The sequence below is a fragment of the Lipophrys pholis genome (assembly GCF_963383615.2).
Source record: "Lipophrys pholis genome assembly, chromosome: 10".
Lineage (NCBI taxonomy): Eukaryota > Metazoa > Chordata > Actinopteri > Blenniiformes > Blenniidae > Lipophrys > Lipophrys pholis.
Window position 1 is genome coordinate 8991108 of NC_137640.1, and position 20959 is coordinate 9012066.

The window sequence follows — 20959 nt, forward strand, 5'->3', positions numbered from 1 at the left end:
GCAAATTCACTGGATTTTTTACAATCTGATTGCTGAATAAACATTACTTATATTGAAAAGATGCTTTAATCAAGCTTTAACTTTCATTTATGAATTGCAACATAAACCGTGTTCATTGACAGTGATTTCTACAAGTGTTCCCGCTCATGAATCAGAGGTTCAGTTTTTCCCCCAGAATCTTTTGAAGATACTGTACACTGACTTTTTCTTCTTTTTGAAATTGCCACAGGCTGAATAACCTCTATCCATCTTTACATCTGACAGGGTGTGCCTCTCTGAAATGCTCTTTGATTCTCAGTCATGTTACTGACCTGTTGCCATTTCATCTAATTAGTTAATGAACGCTCCCTTAGTTGTTTTTGATGTGTGCCCATTTCTCTTTCAGGCTTTTGTTATTACAGGTCCGAATTTATCAAAATGTGTTGCTGCCATCAAATGCAGTATTAGAACCGATGATTCTGTTGATAATGACATCAATAGCATTTGCAGTACATTTTGTTTGTCAACTCCTGAATTTCATGGGAAAAAAAAAAGTTTATGCTCGTCTTTGGAACAAAAAACAACAATTTGCTCACTATTATGAAGCTTCAAATAAATGCAGAGGTTCCACATAAATTGCTGGAAATAACTTGTAAGAAAGATATAAATACATTTTTGCATGTCTCCTTCAGAATCAGTATGACTCACGTACGAAACATGTGCAATTATGTGCAAATGTTCTTTCACTGCTTTCCCATGTGGTTGTCGTTCTGGGTGTTTATGTTGGATATACTGAACATGACATGTGGCACTGGGAAGTAAGTTGCTTTCAAATTACAGCGTCGGGGTGACAGATTTGTGGTCCCGTGTCCACCAGTGGGGTCAAGTATTTCACTTAAGGCTGAAATGTGTCTGTTGAATCGGGCTGAGCCTGTAAGATTGTGTTAATCTACAGTTTTAGTCAATGCTTTCACATGACAGGTGGGAGGAGAGGGAAATGTGGAGTGAGGTCATCCAAGGGCACCACAGTGATTAAAAGCAGGTCTGGCAGCCAACAACAACAACAGCAAAAAAATGTTTTCAGTGAAACTCTGGAATGAAAGAAACATTATAGTGTTTTGGAATACTGGTACTGAAAAGTGCTTTTTTTTCGGATGCATTAAAAAAAGAAAAGAGAAAGACAGACATATGTTCAAAAATAAAACACCCTTTTATTCACAGGTAGTACAAATGGTGTATGTGTATTCTCCAAAAGTATAATAAATCAGATATGATTTTTATTTACACAAAGCTAAAGCACTTGAGAGAAATCAGCAGACCGTCATGCACATTCCAGCATTCATGGCCGATGGATATTATGTACAAAGCAGGCTGAGGACGGAGTGAATTTTGCAGACAGCAGCTCCCTGAGGACACTGAGAGAAGAACTGTGTAGCGCTTCAGCTGGATTACACATCAGGCGGGTCGTGGCTGTCTGTGGGTAGCACTGCAGCGGGAAGGACCACCGGGGCAAACGGGTAATGGAGTTCATCCGACATAAGACTTCACTTCACGGTTGGGATTGCCGGGGGTTGCCTCCTGGAGATGAGATAGGACATTGTTTTAATGTTGAATCAGAGTTAAAGATCTTAAAAGATTACTTTTAAAACCCACAAAGTAAATATCTGTATACGACATCGATTGACATATTTCAAGATAGTTCATATTTACAAGAAGAATTTATAATGAAAACCAGAGATCCTCTCCTTAATAGGGTAAATAATTCTAAATTGAAATCTGTCATCCTGACCTGGTCCTGCTGGAAACAGGTCCAAACAAAAAATACCTGCCGAAAAGGAGTGTTGTCATGACAGATGTGAAAAACAATGGCACGGTTACATAGCGTCAGCTTGGTGTGGCCGTGTTTGATAGAAAAAGCATGTGAAAATCTGAAGGGGAGACATGAGAGAGTTGATTTAGTAAGCGGCTAAGCTTTCCAAATAGTGTTGAAATCGGGGTTCACAGCAGTTCTCAATAAAATCTCTACCTATGTATTTTCATTGCTCAAGACATCACACATTTGGTTATGCAAGTTGCTGTCCAGTGCAAACAGATTTTGAAATAAAGTGGATACATTTAAAAAAAAAAGAAGGAAAAAAAAGAAAAGAAAAGGAAAACCACAGAGGTAACATAAAGTCTTGTGCACTGTATATCTATCTATAGGGGAGGTAGAGAGACACACATTTGGAAGGAAAGAGTCAGGAGAGGAATGAGACTCTATGCGGGAAAGAACCTAAAGAACCATTGGAGAGCACAGAGGAAATGAGGCAGAGAGAAAAAGGAGATACAGGCCAAAAGCAGGGGAGTAACCAGTGAAAGAGGAGAACTGAAAAAAAAAGTACAAGAAGAAGAGGTGCAGGGAAAAGGAAAAATAACGGTTACTGCATGAGTGAAACTGAGGAAAGCAATAAAACAAATGCATGCTTGGAGAAAAAGGGGGGGATGGAGGATGGAGAAAAAGATGAAAACTTGATGGAGCGCTCAGGCCTGTTGTCTCTGGCTCCAGTAGAAAGCAGCGACCAAGAGAAGCCCTGTCGACTGAGGCTGATGGGAAGGAGAATATGAGAAACACATTTTCCAACAGACCCCCACCCAGCTCAAATATCAACTCTCCCTCTACCCCTGTGTTCCTGCAGAAGGTCATTTCATTGTGTATTTGCGAGTGTGTGTGCGCATTAATGCCAGGCCTGCCAGGACCTGGAGGTCGTGGTAATACACCAGATCAGGTTGCAGGGCCTCATTTTTGGAGTTTCACAGTCACCTTGGCACACTGGTCGGTGGTCGATGGTGTTGGTCGGTGAGCTGCTGAAAGCCGTGAGTGGAAACGTTGCGTCCTGTGTAAGGCGCCCGAGGAGCAGGTGGAGGGTGGCCACGCAGCGCTGGCTTGTTACCAGTCACTGAGTGCTTCGGCTGACTCAGGCTGGGCAGAAAAGAAAACCTTAAGCGACAGCTTGATTTGGACGGATTCTTACACTGCATGGCACGCGTTGCCCTGTGCATACCTGGAGGGTTGTATCCACGAGAAATCCACGGGTGGAGGCAGGGGAGTGGTGCAGGTAGAGGTGGAGATGTCCCCGATGACAGCGAGCGCCTCCTTCAGGGCGGCATGCTTGCGGAGAACTTCTATGCGGCGCTGCTGCTGCTCTGGTGACTCATCCATCAGCATGCAGCATTCTCCCAGAGCATAGAGCTGGGCCAGGAGCTCGGAGCTAATGAACTCCTTCACCTACAGAAAGGAACTAGTGACTGCCGTGACAAACTCAGCTGTAGACTTTGTAAAGTGATGCTTTTCTTAGAATTAACATTATAAATCTGAAGTCTGAAAGGTTTTTTCCCCCCAAAAGCTTTTCTTTTTTTTTCCCCATTCAACAGAAGTATGATGGGAGAGTGTGAATGCAAATATTTACAAAGTAATATCAAATGAACACCAAAGCTATGGGACAAACAAAGATGCTTGGGGAACAGAAACAGGATTTTAATGCACCATGAGGGAGCTTTTAGCTGCTGGGAGACAAAAATGTGGAGAAAAAAAAAAAAAGAGGGTACATGACTAAACCGTGTCGTCTGGGTATCTTACACTGTTGATCATAAGGTGCATGATAGTCTTTGGCACGAGGTCCCGGACAGTCTTATAGATGATGCTCATGTAGGAGTCAACCAGGTTACGAATGGTCTCCACTTGACGCTCAAGCTGCGGATCTGTAAAGTTTTCAGTGGATCCATTTCCCTGCTCGTCCACCTGAGAGACGATAGAAACAACTTGGGACATGAATGTGGCGTACAGCATGCAGCCCTTACATTTTCAGTCAGGAACATATAGAGCAAAGTGTCATGTGCTCCAAGGACTGCTGCAATCACACATGTGAAGGTATATGGATCCGGCTCAAGCGTAATTGCTGTCACATGTCATCTATTCTTTGCTTGGGAGTAAAAGTAGCACACTTTGATAGGACGAGAACGGGGAGAGCAGAACAGAGGGAACACAAAGAAGGGAGGTCCGGAGAAAGAAGAGGGCAGAAGAAAGAACGGGGGGAGTGGGTAAGGGACGAGGAACGGCTGATTAGAAACAGACTAGAACACACACACACACACACACACACACACACACACACACACACACACACACACACACACACACACACACACACACACACACACACACACACACACACACACACACACACACGTGACATCATGGAACAAGAATGCTGTGCTAAAGAGCCAACGACAGAGCGGGATGGAAGGGGAGGGAGACTTCTCTTTTCGCTCTGGCAGGGGGAGAAAAGGGGGAACACGGAGAGAGAGGGGTACGGGGTTACGGCCAGGCTTTATGGTAAGAGAAGGTGTTGGGTGTACAGATACACATAAAGAGGTGAAGTGCAGGTGATGCTGCCCACAGCTAAGGTCAGTGTTGGGTTTAATCAGGTTGAATTGGGGGTCACGGTACTCACACAGACTTTCTCGGGGTAGATGCCGGCCCGAAGCAGAGACGCCTTCCAGCTGTCCAACTCCTCCTGAGAGTCACAGGCCAACTCAAGGCACTTGTAGTCTTTATACACGTTCCTGCAATTTAGTACATTGCTGTCAGATGTCTCCACAAAATACACAAGAAATTCCTTTTTTAATAAATCAACACTCTGGGGTGATTTCCACTTTGTTACCTTACATACCGAAACAAATACACGGAGTTGTGGTGAAACGAGGCCATAGCTTAACTTCCAGTCGTAATAACATACAGTTTATAAAAACCAATCAATGGTAGACTGTGCATTAGTAGGAATGCTAGATGACCCTACTGTCCAAAATAAAAGCTCTGTGTTGGAGATATAAACAGAATTTTAGCAATTTTGAGACAATTTTGAGACTACTATTATCACTTCCAATTTATTATTAAAAAAAAAACTGTGGCCAAAATAAATCAAGATCACAGGAAATATTTTGTGCACAAATCAGATCCTGTATAAAGTGTGAATCAATCAAAAGAGGCATGTAGCTGTACACAAAAAGTTTATTTCATGTTTATCCAAAGAAGAAAAAGTATTGAATCCACATACTTTGTACTTATGCTCTCCATGTTTCTTCTTCTACCAATGTTTTTAAGGGCTTCTAAACCCCATTATTCAATTTGTATAATACTGTGGTGTGCATTGAGTATCGAGTTTGTGAGTCGTTTTAGTGATTAAACTTGTAACCTCATAAAAAATATCAGAGCCACAGTGATATGAATATGAGAATAAATATCAGAGCCCCAGATCTCCAGTAATCTATTTAGTAAAGTGTCTTTGTCAATGACATAACTGGAAAATGGTTTTGACCAGGGCATCTTCTCTCTGCGCTGTATATCTTCTGTATATATCTTCTATATACAACTTAAGTCGAGCCTACACAAAGGGGTGAACTCTATACCATTAGCAATTTTTTTTTTCTTAGTGAAATGCGATTTATAATTTTTTTTTTTTCATGGCCCAGAACAAGACAAATAAAAAATTACCCCTGAGTATCTCAATCAGTTCATTAGTGCCAGCAGACAAGACATAATTCAACAGCACGGCCTACATGTTAGAAGTTTAGATAAGAAAAGTTCCACTAGTTCCTTCATTTCTAATCTGAAACCTCTAATTTCAGTTTCATTTATTTTGAGTTGTGGTGACAGTATAGATGTATCATTTTGTCATTATATAGTTCTTTAAGTCATAAAAATGACCAATTCATGTGATTTATTTTGTTGATAACATTACCTTTACCTATACACAACTATTTAAAGAGGATGACATTTGATGATGCAAATATATAAAAAAAAAAAAAAAAAAAAAGGGGAATTGTGCTTACTTTCAGACAGGACGTATCACAATGTATAATTTTCACAACTTGACAATTAAAGTATGTATAATTGGTTCCTGGGTTGACTTTTGTCAGTTTCTTTATTTCAAATGCCTCATTATTTGGAAAACAGAAGAATTTATGTTTCAGCTTTTGATGGTTCAGATGGATTTCACTCTTCAGAGTAATGTAAGATGAAGAAAAGTAATATCCTGTTGCAAGTGAGTGTGACAACAAATTAGTTTTACCTACAACAAGACAAATCCACATACAACATAAAACATGATTCATTGCTTTTAGATTCAGTGCTTTTAGATTCAGTGTCCTGATTTAATGTCCCTCCCTTCGACTTTCCACATTATCACTGTCATGTTTTCTCAGTGTCAAAGATTCTAAACATAATCTTTAACTCTGTCTTCACTCCACTGCCCCTCAAACCTACTCTATGCTTTGGCAAAAGGCAGCAAAATGAGAAAGAAGCAGAAGATCTGGAGCAGGCTGTGCCCCATCTGTTAAACATTTATCTTTAATCACTCAGTTGTTTCTTTCCTTCTTTTGTTGTTCCGTTCTCACATTCAGAACCCAGTAATTAACCTAAAACATGTGAAAGCTTTGTGTGTGTGTCAGTGAGGATGAGAGAGAGAGAGAGAGAGAGAGAGAGAGAGAGAGAGAGAGAGAGAGAGAGAGAGAGAGAGAGAGAGAGCTGACAGAAATGGAATGAAATAGACATATAGAAGAATCGTGAAATGAGCCTTAGTGCGCTTGTGAGACTGGGCTAGGGTGGGTGAGGCTAATAAGTCAGGGTGGGTGTGGTTGCTAACAGAGAGGGACCTCAGCCAACAATGACAATGGTGAAGTGCTATTACACTAAGATCAGGACACCAACGTTTGTGTACACTAGTGAGTGCAGATTAAAATGGTTCTCTAAGCTGCTTTATCACTTACATCAACAGTGTGTGTTATTTCTCCCGGAGGTATCCTATGGTTAGTGGGAGTTTTTTCACTCATCTTGAGGAATTCCTGCAGAACTCTGACTGCTTATGATTTAAATAGTTTCCTGAAGTTTTCAATTACTGTCACACAGGGACAAAGTCACTGTAATGTCTGCTTCCAAACACACACACACATATGCACATATAGAAACAGTAACAGAGTGAGTAAGGGTGCAGGAAAGGGGGGCGGGGGTTGGGGTGGGGGCACACAGGACAGACTTTGACACATTCCTGGCCGATGGCTCTGATACTCTCTCTCCCGCTTTCTTTCTCAGCCCCTTCCAATTCTTCTCTCTCCCTCCTTTTTGTGGTGAGGCGAGCAATTCTTTCCAAACAAGAGCAGCCTCATCTCTGATCCAAGCTCTCTGGCTTTGATTAGCTGCTTAATGAGCCTGCCGTCGGTATGCTGTGGTCTATACGCACACTCTTTGCAACAGCACATACACACATGTTTCAACCCACACATGGGCTCTCAAATTCCGTTTGTGTGTCTGAATGCAGCGTAGCACCGAATTATAAACAAAGTCCACATGCTCTGGTACAATCAGCCAGGGACTGTGTCTGCTCCAACTACAAAACACGCACTCTGGAACTCTCATTGTCTCTTAATCTTTCTCAGTCTGTTTCGCACACATAAACCCAGAAAAGTCCAGTCCAGCCCTGCTCTCAACAGCCTGGCATACACAACTTGGCACCAGAAAAACTACAACCGCTCCAGCACCCAGTGGATATCATTTTGGTTCCGGGGGCGAAGTTGAGTGGAAGAGGTCAATGGAAGGGCAAACCACAGCCCAGATATCTCCTCCCTTTCCTCCTCCACTATGTCCACCCTTTTTCAAAGATCGCCAAACGTTCAGCAAGCAGGTGACAAGGAGAACACTCCCTTTCTGAGTCAAACACACAAAAAACACGTCTTCTCTCATGCACACACAAATTCACATACACAAACCTTAACTCTGTGTTGAAGAGAGCAAAAACAAATTTGCTCGACATGAAGCCCCTCTCCACATCTCTCAGCTTTATGTTGTCCAGGGGAAGCATGTACTTCTTCTCCTTTTCCTGAATAAAATTAAAAAATAAAAGATTAAATTTAACTGTAGCATAAAGAGTGAAGTATGATATGACAAGAAACACAGGGTCGTATGGTGGCGCAGTGATTAGTGCTCTCGCCTCACAGAGAGAAGGCCCGTGTTCAAATACCAGTCTGGGTTCTTTGTGGAGTTTGCATGTTCTCCCTGTGCGTGTGTGTGTTTCCTCCCACATTCCCAAAACATGGCTGTGAGGTTAATTGATGATGCTACGTGTGAATGTGTGTGGTTGTCTGTCTCTATGTCTGTGCTCTGTGATGGACTGGTGACCTGTCTAGGGCGTATCCTGCCCTCACCCATAGTAAGCTGGGATTGGCTCCAGCGCCTGGCAACCCTTCACAGAATTCGGCGGGATAGAATATGGATGGAGAAAGTGGCATAGGTGTCAATGGCAAGAAGGAGGATGTTAAAGTTGGGGCATGAGCTAACACAGTTGTGTCAGTAACTATTCTCTAGCTTGTGCTTCAAATATTAACCATTCCCTAGAGAAAAGTGTGAGAATGCAATATGAGTAGGTAATGCACAACACTGCGCTAGAAGAGCATCATCGTTCATATACGATGATGTGTCTGACAGTCAGACTGACTTACATTAACAACCTCCAAACTAGTGGCAAGAAACACAGTGGAGGAAGAAGAAAAAGAGGGGGGGGGGGGATTTGCCATTGGTCTAAAGACTGTCATCAACAACTGGGCTTATGAATGACAGAGAACATTTGGTAGACAGAGGCATCTAGAGTGAGGAGAACCAGACAGTAAGGAGGCAGTGTATGGAGGGCTGAAGCAAGGAGGGAGGGAACCAGAGGAGTACATGAAAAAAGAAGGAGAAAGGCCGGGCCCACATGTGAAAGTCATTACTCAGACTCAAGTACTAACACAACATTTCTCCTGAAACAAAGCCCTTCCCCCTCAATCTCTCCTCCATACATGAGAAGACGTAATGTTTGAGAAGAAATGGCCTTCAAGAATGGCTGGTCAGAAGAACTGGCAACAATTTGGTAAAGTGAAGTATACAGCTGAAAAATAAATAAAACCCCACAGAAGAGTAATAAAAATTGCAGAACAGCAAATATGGTCCTATAAAAGCCCTGGATGCTCCCCGCATGCATAGAATCACCCATGTACATAGGCACTTGGAATTAAACACATGCACATGTGTGATACTGGATGTCACTATGTCAGTAGTACAATTTGGTCTTCCCTCTCTCATTGCACCCCTGAACCCTACGACTCTCTTCCTTCACTCCCCTTTCCTTTTTTCCAAAGGGGCCCACTTCCTGTAACAGAGGCTGAAAAAAAAATGACAGAATGCGATTGGCGCTTGTACAGCAACATCTGGGATCGCTTTAGACACACGGGGCGGAGACTGGGCCGAGTATAGGGTGCGCTGATGGGGTAGAAATAGAAAGTAGAGAAGAGAAAGAGAGGAAGAGAAGGGATAGAGGGATAGATGGAGATATATTTTGCAATACCAGATGAGGAAACATTGCGGAACATTGAGCGCTGCAAAGAGCATGCAGAAGAAACTGGGAGAAACTGCAGGCCACTCCAGACTTTGATTCCCCATGGGTCCCATCAACCCATATATGGCGACTAAGTTCCTCCCTAACTCGCTTTCCTTCTCTCACTCCCCTTATTTCCCTATGCCTTCCTTGAGTATACAGGCAGATCCGTAGCTGAATGAGTGAAAGTGCCACGTCAAGACTGGATACTACTCCGGGACACAGCTCTGAGGACAGCCGACTCGCCATGCACTGACATCTATGAAGACGGGACACGCAGAGGAGTGGTAGTTTGGTGTGTGTGTATGTGCGTCGACTTCTTGCTCAACTCAGCACTGAGACCGGATAAGAAAGAAGAGAATAACAAAGGAACACTTTTGCCAACTCCTCTCCGCCAAAGGCAGGACAACATGCAAACGACCAGAGATGTAAGAGGAGAGGCCGAAAAGAAGAGACAAGAAAAAAAAAGGGGTCCTGCTCCGTCATCCCAGTGTTCAGACTACCTGTTCAGGATCTTACTGGTGTACAGTAGTCTGCACATTGGTTAGACTGTGCAAGGAAGTGCAACAGCGACCTACAATAGCATCATCAACACAGATTCAGGACAACATGAAAACTTGAATGTATTCGACTCCAGGGAAAAAATAGAGACTGACAAGCTCCTATGTTTCTTGCTTGCATTTGTGATTGTTCCTTAAATTGTGCACATGCTATCAACAGCTTTAATTTCTTCAAACACTGTGGTCAACTATTTCCTAAATCATGCAATACCTCATCCAAATTGCTGCATATGTCAGCTTGAATGAAAGTATTAGTAATAAGTGGAATATAGAGAGTAAGGGCTGCATACAAACAAGAACACAAACAGCATGCTACGGTTTTACTGATTTTCAAAGCTATAAACTTTCAAATCTACAAATTAGCTATTCAGCTAACACTCGTGCACTGCAGACAAACTGACCAGTAGAATCTTTTCCCACAGTGACTAACAAACTAAGTTTTCTCACTTTCTGCATGATTTCGGCTTGTTTTCACAGAAATTGTGCATATTGCTTTGTATGTGCATGTAGATACATCATATGTGTATACTCCCTGCAGTATTGGAGTTGTTGAGCAATATCATGTATCAGAGCTGCGGTGTCTGAAGCTATGTCTCCACATCTTTGAGACTAATGGATTTGCAAGACAGAAAAGGCCTCACACACATATACACAGTGGAGTGCATGTGGATTTAGCATATAGGTATCAGCCATCTGTTTTTCTTCAGAGTGCCTGGTGGAGCCCTGGCAATCAGGGGGTGTAGGAATGTATGTCTGCTCAGTGTGCTGTGGACATTAAACTCTGAACTATTATGCTGTTCTCTCAGTGTGAGGTGAGCGCAGGGTACAAACGCTGTCATGTACAGAAAAAAAAAATGCAAGGCGCAGTGTCAAAGGGGTTAACAAATTGTTTGTGGAGTAATGGGCACAAGGATGGTGAAGGGAATATGGAAGGGATGTTTTTTGAAGATGAGGTGGGGGGAGAAAAATATTTGAGAGGGAGTCTGGAGGAGTTGAGGAGAAAGGGGGGAGTCGAAAAGGGGAGGTCTGAAGCATATAAACGGCCATTTGGGATTTCTCTGGGCAGATCTTGGAAGATGGTGTTTAGACAAAGCTTCAGATTTTCAAGTCAGGAATGTGCAAAGTCCCAAGGAGACTGCCAACCACAGAAAAGGGAAGAAAGAAAAAAGAGGGCAAAACAGACAGAGAGAGGGTGACAAAGAGGAGCATAAAGCAAGAGAGGCAAATGAAAGAGAAAAAAAAGGGGGGGGGGTTCATCAGTCAAAGAAAAAAGACATTTATGTGGAGGTAGTGTGGGCGGGAGATATGAGAGCGGGAACTACAATTGAGAAGAAGCAGATCTTTGGCTTGTGTGTGTGTGGGTGTGGGTGTGTGTGTGTGCGTGTGTGTGTGTGTGTGCGCGCGCGCGCAAATTTGAAAAGGCAGTAGATATGATCTCCAGTGATAGCATGGGTGGCTGACTCTGCACTCAAGCCTCCCTAATCCACAAACAGCTGATAAATCTTCAAACATAGCAGGGAGAAGAGGTGCAAAACTTAAAAACGGAATAGATTGGATGTGAATAGTAATAACGTTTTAAATCTTGGGGTGAGGAATGAATGTGTCACTGTGATTTGCAAACAGCTAACATTTGTTCATCTGATGTGGTGGACAGATATTTGCTTTCTTGGTGTTCAGTGATTTCTTGCAGATGTGTGAGGTTTGTGCACGTCTGAATGAGTTGATTCGTAAATGCTTGGAAAGGGAATGATACCAAGAGGAAACCTTCAACAGTGTGTGCACAATGTGCATGCCTGGGGCTGTGTCTGGAACACTGTGTTCAAGTGATCCAGTGTTTATCTGAGAAGTGACCATGTGTCTGTCTGAGAGAGTGTATATTTTCCCCACTATTTGCAGCCAACTTTATTTACATCAGAGTCTGCATGTGTACTGTATACTGTATATACAACTCTGTTCACTCCGTGTGTGTGTGTGTGTGTGTGTGTGTGTGTGCGTGTGTGTGTTTGGCTTGGGGCAGCTCCAGCTGTGTCAGAGTGAGCCGCTCCAAATGCCTAAACTCCCAGAAGAGGAAGAAAAGGGGGAGTAAGGGGGAAGAGTGAGGGGAGAGCAGGAGGAATGGGAGGGGGATGTTGAGGGAATGTATGAGGGAGACATGCACTGGGGTACAGTTGCAGGTCCAGGTGGCAGGAGAAAAAATCTACAGTTAGCTGGATAGAGAAAAGTAATACAGTAGTACATACAACGATGACACAAAACATCCATCATGGCGTGGCTGTACGTTTACTTTTACTCACAATGTGACCTTCAAACTGTTTTAGTGTGGCTACTGAAAACAATAACTTATTTTTAAAAACATTCTCCAAACTGTTTGTACCGATAACTGAACTCTCAGTCTGTCAAACACAACAATATTACCCCCAATATCATAGCCTCACATGTTAACCATCCATCTAGAGTTTTCATTCAAATGTGAGTGTTTTTATGTTTGTATCCATTTACAAATTCTGTATTGTGTTTCCTCCTCTGATCTCCCACCACGCTCTAGTACTTCCCTTTTCCCATGACATCAGCTGTGAATGGATGAGACTGTTGTGGTGTGTCTGCCTGTCTACACTTGCTGTGCAGACCTTCTGCTCCTGTACAGCAGGCACAGACAGGCAGACAGATGGCAGCCCCACTGACATCAGAACAGAGGACAGCAAGGACAGCTCTGCCACCTACTTCAATAAAACAGCACGGGTTTTATTGATGCTGAGATAATTTCAGCAAATGAAGGGTTTCCCCTGTACTTAATTCTGTGAATGTGCCTATTAATTTGCTTACTTAAGCTGAGATGCATTGAAATAAACATTTGTTGAATAAAGTAACATGCTTTGTTATTAATACTTATCTATCCTGACATGTTCAAGTTAAATTTGTTTAGTACAAAGCAGTAATAAAGCACAAAAATGAGCTAAATGGCTCATTAAAGTCAAAGGCCTCACCCCATCATCCTTGAACCAGGACAGACTTTCTGCGGACAGGATGAACCAGTATTCTTTGGCTCCACCTTTCATGATGCCCATGTTGTTGATGGTCAGCCAACCCTTGCGTATGACCTGCACAACAGTCAAGAAAAGGATCTCAGATGGCAACACTGACAAGAAATGTGCAAATAAAGTACATCCAGAGGATAGATGTATGAGAACTTAGAGGAAGACTGGCAGAGCAGGTCATAACAGGAGAGTGGACCATGCTAATGAAAAAGCAATAAACGTCAGATACAGTGGACACTGTAATCTTGCCAAGTTCACTGGAGAGAAAAACGGTGTAATGACAAATACAAAATGACAAAAATAAGGCACAACACAAAGATGCCACTTAAACATCCCGAAAAAAATGTATTAGTAAATATTTTTGGAACAATAAAAGATAAGAGGTACAGGTTGAGGACAGAAAGAGTACAATGAAGAAGGAAATAGTAAAATAGTTTGTGACATTATCAGATGTAGATGACATGAAATAGAATTGTGAAAGCTTAAAAAAAAACTATATTGCCGGAGTCACTGTCAGTCTGCCAACCCAAAACACTGAAGACTGACTCCAGTATACAGAAATGCCCAGAAGTGAGTGAGAACACTTAAAGAGAACGGTCTCCTACTATTAGACTTGAACGAAGGGCCACACCCTGCAGAGAAACAAAGGATGAAGTGGTAACATTAAGATGACATGGTTTTTGGGGAGGGTAATAATGTCTGTGTGTAAACAGTTAACCATTATCAAGGCAACATGAGATCATGTTGTTGTTTTTTCTTTAATTAAAGCTGTAGTTACAGTGTACTTTTGTTCAACCTGAATGTCATCCATTGAGGCTCCTGGCAAAAGGCAGATATATGGCAACTGTTTTTAATGAATTATCCCCACTTCCACTTGTGTCACATGAATCATAACATTGTACATGGTTGGCCTGATTTCTTTGAAAAGCTACAATCAACTATGGAAACATTACAAAATTTGAATTAGTCAACATTTATGATTGTGGATTAATTCTGGTTAATGTCTTACACATGACAACATGTGAGCGTAAATGTATGTATGTATGTATGTATGTATGTATGTATGTATGTATGTATGTATGTACAGTATTAGTCATTACAAGATGATTTGCCAAAGGATGATTGATTGACTTGATTGAACGAATTTTCTGGCTTGTGCACAGGTATGGAACTGTACATTACTAGGAGGAAACACTGTGGGAGGCAAGTGTTTCACCGGTTTATAGAACGTCAGAAAACAGACTGCGATGGTGTCGTGTTGATACAAAATATGTTTTTTCTATCACTGTTTTAATTTTAAGAATATATATATATAAAAAAAACAAGAACTAGTAGTAAGAAATGAGAGCTGCAAGCCATGGGCCCAATTTTATTTGCTTTTGCTCTTGCAAAAGCAGAAGAACAAAGCAAACTGGCTTAGTAAAGTCAACAACAGATCATATGCAACAGAATTCTTAAAAATCATTTAATTTTGCAAAAATGCAGTTGACCTCTCTGTTTATAAACAATATAGAATTACTATAAAAGCCTCACCTGGTTTCCTGCCATCCCTGCTGCAACAGTGTTCTTGTTGTTGTGGTTGTACACCTGCTGAGCTCTGAGAGAAAAACAGAGAACAATGTAATTTGTTTGAATTTTCCAAATTACTCAATTTTACAATGAACAACAATTAATGTTACTTACATTGTGAAACCAACAAAGTCTTCATGGTTGGTATTTATGTAGGCAAGCTGTATGTCAATAAGCAGCAAGACCTGAACAGAACACACCATTTATTTATTTTTTTAAATCAGTGATGGATTGGCAGTGGTCTATCTAGATATTAAAAACAAATATGCAGTTTGCAAATGTATGTGAAAAACCTGGTCTCCGCATTTACTCTTCAGTTCTCGAATTTCACTGGTTACAATTCTCTCTGTCTCATTTCGTAGTTTAGGAAAGGAGTTCAGCTACAGACGAACAACGGGACAGAAAGTTAAGATATAACACAGTTCTTATAAGGTAAATTGTGCAACAAATTGAGCAAGTGATCAACCACATTTATACCTTTTCAATGCACTGGTACACAGTGGTGGTTAGTTCCTCACTGACCAGGTCAATAAATTTAATACATGGTCCTTTTAGTCGTGATACCAGTTTCTTCACTATAACTTCAAAGGCCATGTCAGGAGTGAAAAGACCTGTTCTGTAGGGTAAAAATGGAATGTTATCACAGAAAAAATATAAAGAAAGGAGTGAAAATTATACATATTTAAAATCAGAACACTAAACTGCACCTGATACCATGGATGTTTCTGATGGCATAGTTGATTTCCTGGCGCAGTTTCCTTTCATCTGTTTTAATCTTGAGAAATGCAACGTATATCGTCACAAGCCAGAGTTGAGCACTGAGTTAAGCAGCATTACTACTACTGGTAGATGTACAAAATTCATACAGTCTAACAAGAGAAAAAAAAACATACAAAGAAACACGAGCACACCTTCAGCAGTTCGCAGGGGAATCGCTCATGAAAGATTCGATTGATCCTGGCACCACCTGAGAGATGACCGGTGTCCACTTTGTCACCAGAGCCCTCAATGAGCTTCTCAAAGTCAGCAGCCAAGCGCTGAACTGACCTTGAAGATAGAAACAAACAGGTCAGGATTAATGCGAACCCATAGTTCGTCTAAAAAAAGACACTATATGAGCATGCATGCACAAAGGGCGATGCTCTGACTGTAGCAAAGCCTTGGTCTTGCGTGCAGGATCATCAGGACTGTAATCTCTGTACTCCTCAGCTTCTTTTTTCACAGTCAGAAGCTGACTCTGCAGATGACTGCGGAAGGCTGGCAATGTGTCCCGGATGTGATTCGTAAGATGCTGGAGACAAATATTCAGTCAGTGACAATGCTTACATATCTGGTCTTTACATTGCTACCTGTGCATGAATTCATTATTAACCTGGTTAAGTGTTCTCTGTAAATATGGGGTTCCCATGCACTCAGCCATGTGTTTGTAGGCCGGGTGGGACAGGAAAAAATTCTTCTCTGCCTCCAGAGCTGCCTGAATGTCCTTTTTCCCGTCAATGTCCTTCTGACTTCGGTTCACCACCCCTATATAGCCTGTGAGTGAAGAGATGAAACGGAAATGAAGAGCACAGTATCACTGCAAGACAGACAATATGCAGGAAGAAAAAAGAACAATCAAGGCCTTTGCTGTGAGACAAATTTAGCTTGACGTTTCTGACGTGTCCTTGGGAACTCTTCCCGGACCACACATTTGTTCCATTATGACTGTATCATAGAAGCAGGAAATGTGTGTGTTTGGGAGTAGCAGGGCAAGTTTTGCAGACTGGGCTGAACGCCGTATTTAGGGCAGTGATAGACGTCCAATAGACTTTACATTTATTACTTGAGCTCTGTGCTGCTCGTGGGCTTCCATGATGAATGCATTTGAAATGTTGAGGAAGCATGATGGATACAGCACCTGGTAGTGCTTTATTCAGTCTGGATATCTTGGACGCCTCGTTCATGGATATTGTCCGGCAGTCTCTCACTTTTTTTTCTTTTTTCTTTCTTTCTTTTGAAAACCCCTTTTCACAGAAACCACTGAAAACACACATTTTTACTAGCCAAAGACAGACTACCATCTCATCAATCGATATTTAGAGCTCCACTCTTCTAACTACTACACAAAGTTAGGCCATCAATGACCAAATCCCCTACTCTTTATGGGTCTGTTGCCCACACAAAGACACATCGATACAGACTAAACAATATGCCCAATTTCACTGCAATGAATACAGATAAAGGTCAGACTCATATTTGGAAGTGGCTTTTTGATAATACAGTCATTTGTTAAAAACAGGCTCCATTAGGATCTGTCTGGATTTACATGAACAAACACCGAGTGCCCAGACTCACACACACACTTAAGCAACACACCTCTGCGGAGGGGAAGCAACCTGTTCTCCAATATGGTCTTGGCATCAGTTCCTTCATCCATCAGGTCCAGCTTTGTGATTACTCCAATTGTACGTTGACCTAACGGGAAGACAAAAGTCACCTTTTTGACGTGAGGGTACAGTGCTACAGTCACATGAGCTAATATTTATCATAGATACAGTTTACCTTGTGGATCAACGTCTTTGGCCAATTTGAGGGCATCAGAGTTGGCCAGGTCTGTGTTGGCAGGAGTAACAGCCAAGATGAGACAGTTTTCTTTACAGATGTACTGCATGATCATGTCTCGTATCTGATACTCGATGTCTGCTGGCTGATCGCCCACAGGCACTTTGGTGATGCCAGGCAGGTCCACCATCGTCAGATTCAACACTGTCCAAACAAGAAAATGCAAACAAGAGCAGGGATACAGGTCACAGCACCGTCAGAAAAGTAGAGAGTATATGTATTGAGATGCCCTCTGGGACACACACAGACACACACACACTGTGTTACCGTGTGGTGAGTATATCCGTAGGTGGATTGGGACAGGAGAGATGGCTCTGTTGGATCCCGTGAGCCTGTTTGTCTCTGCCTCAATTTCTTTGCAAATACCATCAAAATCAGTGAACTTCTTCCCCTTGCAATGAAGAAATTCACCATACTCTGAGAACAAACACAGAAAAACTTTCAGCTAAACAGTTCAAAATTCATAATGAATCTCATGAGAGTTTTGTAGAAATTTGGGAATGTGAAAATAAGTAAAGTCATGTAGTCAGAAATAACAATTATTTTATATTTTCAGAGGCTGTAGCTTTTATTTTAACAATTATATAGAATAACAATTGAAAGAGTCTTACTATTTCCACATTTTCAAACAACTATTTGTAATCAGAGATTTCAAAAACAATGACACTAATCTCTTGACAGCAAGGTAGTGCAATTGTGCTTTATTTTATTGTTCTCCATTAGCAAAAGCAAGAGCAATTTCAGACTGTTTTTGGAATCATGCAAATAGATTCCACGCTGTTGCCTTTTTTTTCTTCCAGCAAAAGCAAGAAATCCAAAAACATGCAGGACACATCTTCTCAAATCCGACCATTAGACGACTACACCCTATGACTACAACCATACTGCCACACCAATCAAGCAGCCGTCGTAAAAATGTGTACTACTGCCACCTGGTGGCAGTTTGGATCTCACACTGCTGAAAGACATTAGGCCAAATGAGCCTTTTACCTGTGGTAGCATTTATCAGTTGAAGGATTAAAGGTCTGCGAGTTACGATTCCTGATCCCCGGGGAAGAAAGTCTCTGTTAGGAGAGAAAAAGGCTGAATTGGAGAAGTTTATACACTCACATCGGCTCAAATGGAGACCGCTAGTGCTATAGATTTTGACTTGAGACTTCAAATGAAACAATGATTTGATGAAATAACATTTTCATAATTTCCATACATGAAACGAAACCCAAATATATGACTTGCTGTTAAGTTTAAAGTTAAAGTTTTCTGCTAAATGTAAGCTTACACAATGTTTTTCAATTAGTTACCATGTCATCTAAATTGTCAACATTTCCAACAAGAGGGCAGAAAAATAGTTTGCACTGTGATGCATGAAAGCTAAAATCCAAAGGCAGTGTTTACTACAAAGAAAGAAGTGCACAGGATAAAAAATGGACCTCCTCCTTCCCATTAAAGGCACATTCAGGAAGTTTGTTTTATTACATCCTGTCCCACAATCCTCCCCTCAAAAAGCATGTCATACCATAGTTAGGCCTGAGAAAAATAACTGAGGCATATGATCAAATACCCACAATCCTTCAGGAAAGAAGGCATGGCCAACCAGCTGGCAATGCCACAGATAATGGCCTAGATTACATACTGACATGGACAAAGCTTGTAGGTGTCTTTAAGGCGCTCCACTGTCTCATCAGTGATTTCAGGAAGCTTGGGAATTACTGACTTACTCACCAGCATTGTTTTCAGACAGGATGGAAGTACTCAGTCTCCCTGTCACACACTAAACCATCCTACTAGCTCCTAGACTTTTCTAAAACAAGACTTTTATTCATTGGTGAGCTACATTATTTTTAGGACCTTGAAACTTTGCTAAAGGTCAAAAAAGGATATGACAAAACAGGGCTCTGTTCGATTCAGAGTTGTTGGAGGTGCTGACTTGTTGCTATTATGCTCCAGGAGCCATAATTAGAGCCCCTTCATTGACACCCACAAAGGCAGTTGAGATAAGCTGCTGTACTGACTGACTTCTGTCAAACAGACACTGCCAATTTTGGCACCCGCCACTTCAGAGAAGCAAATATAGCCATAATGAACATTGAGCTTCCTTAACATTGATACAGCAACAAGAATTAGATATTGAATGATCCTAATGGGCTTACAACACATGTACACAGAACTACATCAAAAGGTCTTAACATATTAAATTAGACACACAAGTACTGTTGGATTTTAGTTATGTAGATTTTTCTTTTCTTTACACACTTTGAAAGTTGTATATAAAGAGCCAGATATAGGAGAAGAGATGGAATGAAGAGACTTCATTAGTACAGTTTTTCTCAAAACTGTTTAAAAAATTTAGTTGGTAATTTAATTGTTTTCTGTAGTGCTTGAATCTATAATTGTTAATATAAGTGTTGTGACTGATGTGTTCTGAAGTAAAATGTGACTGCCACACCTCCTTTGGCAGCAAAGCAATAGTAACTGATTACTAATATGGAAATAACACAGTTCCAAGTACTGAGCTTGTTGCTCATCACTTTTGTCATAAATGAAAACATCTGTGGAGTGAGTATCACTCTGTTCTCCTCAAACACAAGTTATGACTAAGGTTCAGGAACAGAAGGGGTTTTTATTGTATTATTTTATTTTAATCTATGTAACTTCAGCTCAACTTCATGTGTGATTCAGTCATTACTCTGACCCACACTTGCCCTTACAGCACAAAGTGTCACAGCTACAGTAATGCTTGAGTAATTCCTATAGCTTCATTGCAAGTAGCAGCAGGAATGTCACAGGTTCACAGAGTGGAGTTTGCATATATCCATGTATTTTTACATTTAAAAATGTTCATGAGTTATTAAGGTTGTCTCTGTGTGAGATAGACCTTAAAAGTATCTTATAACAAATCCTATAAAAAAATATATATATATATCAATTAAAAAATGTATATAATCAAACTTGACTTAAAAAACATAGTCTGAATATTTCACCACTCAACTGTAAACAAACAGCACCCATTCATCTGTCGTGCCTCTGATTGGTACCATGGACGGATGAGGGTGTGTGTGGATTACCTGCCCACAAAGTTCTCCAGCACAGAGCTCTTTCCTGCACTCTGGCCGCCCACCACGGCGATCTGGGGCAGATGGAGGCTGCAGGTGTGTCCCACCCCGCTGAGGGCGTCTTGAAGCCGGTTGACCAGCGGGATCAGGTCCTCCATCCCCAGGTTGCCCATCGCAACAGCAGCAGCAGCAGCAGCAGCAGCTACCTGTGGACCCTACTTTCCTCCACTTCTAGTCTCCAGAAGTCGACAGAGAAACTGCCATACTAAAAGACTTGTCGGATATTGTATTTTTAAGCAGGAAAAAAATTAAAATAAAAAATAAATCCGGAAAACAGAGTTGTTGTTTTAGATCGGTACAAGTGGCTGGAGGTCCCAAACCTGAGCAGCCGTTAGCCCCTCAAGCACGGCGTGTGGGTCGGGTAACGACGATAGTGTGCTTGGACTCACAGAACTCGAGTCTCCGAAAACAACTCTCTGAAGACATTTTTGTCGGCGAAAAACTCCAAATGTGTGCGGCTCGTCGCCTGTTTCAGACCCGGGACGGAGGGGTGGAGCTGGCCGCGGAGCAGTATTTGCTCCATGGGTCGGAGGAAAACCTTTTTCCTCTTGACAGCTAACGGAATAAAGTTTTCTGCGCATGCGCGTCGGGACCTGGTCTAACCCTTTAACTCGCCCATATAAAGAAGATGGACAAACTTCCGAGCCAATTATAAAAACTTA

At 41.7% G+C, this 20959-nt stretch overlaps 1 protein-coding gene across 3 annotated transcripts; it reads right to left on the reverse strand.

The window, feature by feature from the left end:
- Positions 1-1170: 1170 nt before the first annotated feature.
- Positions 1171-20878, reverse strand: dnm3a (dynamin 3a). 3 transcript variants are annotated; one of them, XM_080474191.1, is made up of 21 exons: positions 20250-20878; positions 18175-18248; positions 17452-17601; positions 17125-17328; positions 16939-17037; positions 15956-16116; positions 15732-15874; positions 15495-15630; positions 15291-15358; positions 15061-15199; positions 14877-14963; positions 14698-14768; positions 14548-14611; positions 13620-13646; positions 12964-13077; positions 7780-7889; positions 4470-4581; positions 3596-3757; positions 3021-3244; positions 2780-2938; positions 1171-1557 (listed from the first exon to the last, which is right to left on the reverse strand). In XM_080474191.1, the coding sequence occupies exons 1-21, from the start codon at positions 20408-20410 to the stop codon at positions 1524-1526; spliced, it is 2499 nt and encodes an 832-aa protein (XP_080330317.1). In that variant the 5' UTR covers positions 20411-20878; the 3' UTR covers positions 1171-1523. The 3 variants fall into 3 exon arrangements, with proteins under 3 accessions (XP_080330317.1, XP_080330318.1, XP_080330319.1); XM_080474192.1 differs by lacking the exon at positions 13620-13646; XM_080474193.1 differs by lacking the exons at positions 2780-2938; positions 13620-13646.
- Positions 20879-20959: the final 81 nt, after the last annotated feature.

Coding starts and splice junctions, on each gene's coding strand:
- dnm3a (XM_080474191.1), bottom strand. CDS start 20,410: ATGGGCAACCTGGGGATGGAGGACCTGATCCCGCTGGTCAACCGGCTT. Junction 14,964..15,060: donor TGTACCAGTGCATTGAAAAG/GTATAAATGTGG, acceptor GTTCGTCTGTAG/CTGAACTCCTTTCCTAAACT. Junction 4,582..7,779: donor CTCTTCAACACAGAGTTAAG/GTTTGTGTATGT, acceptor ACTAAATTGCAG/GAACGTGTATAAAGACTACA.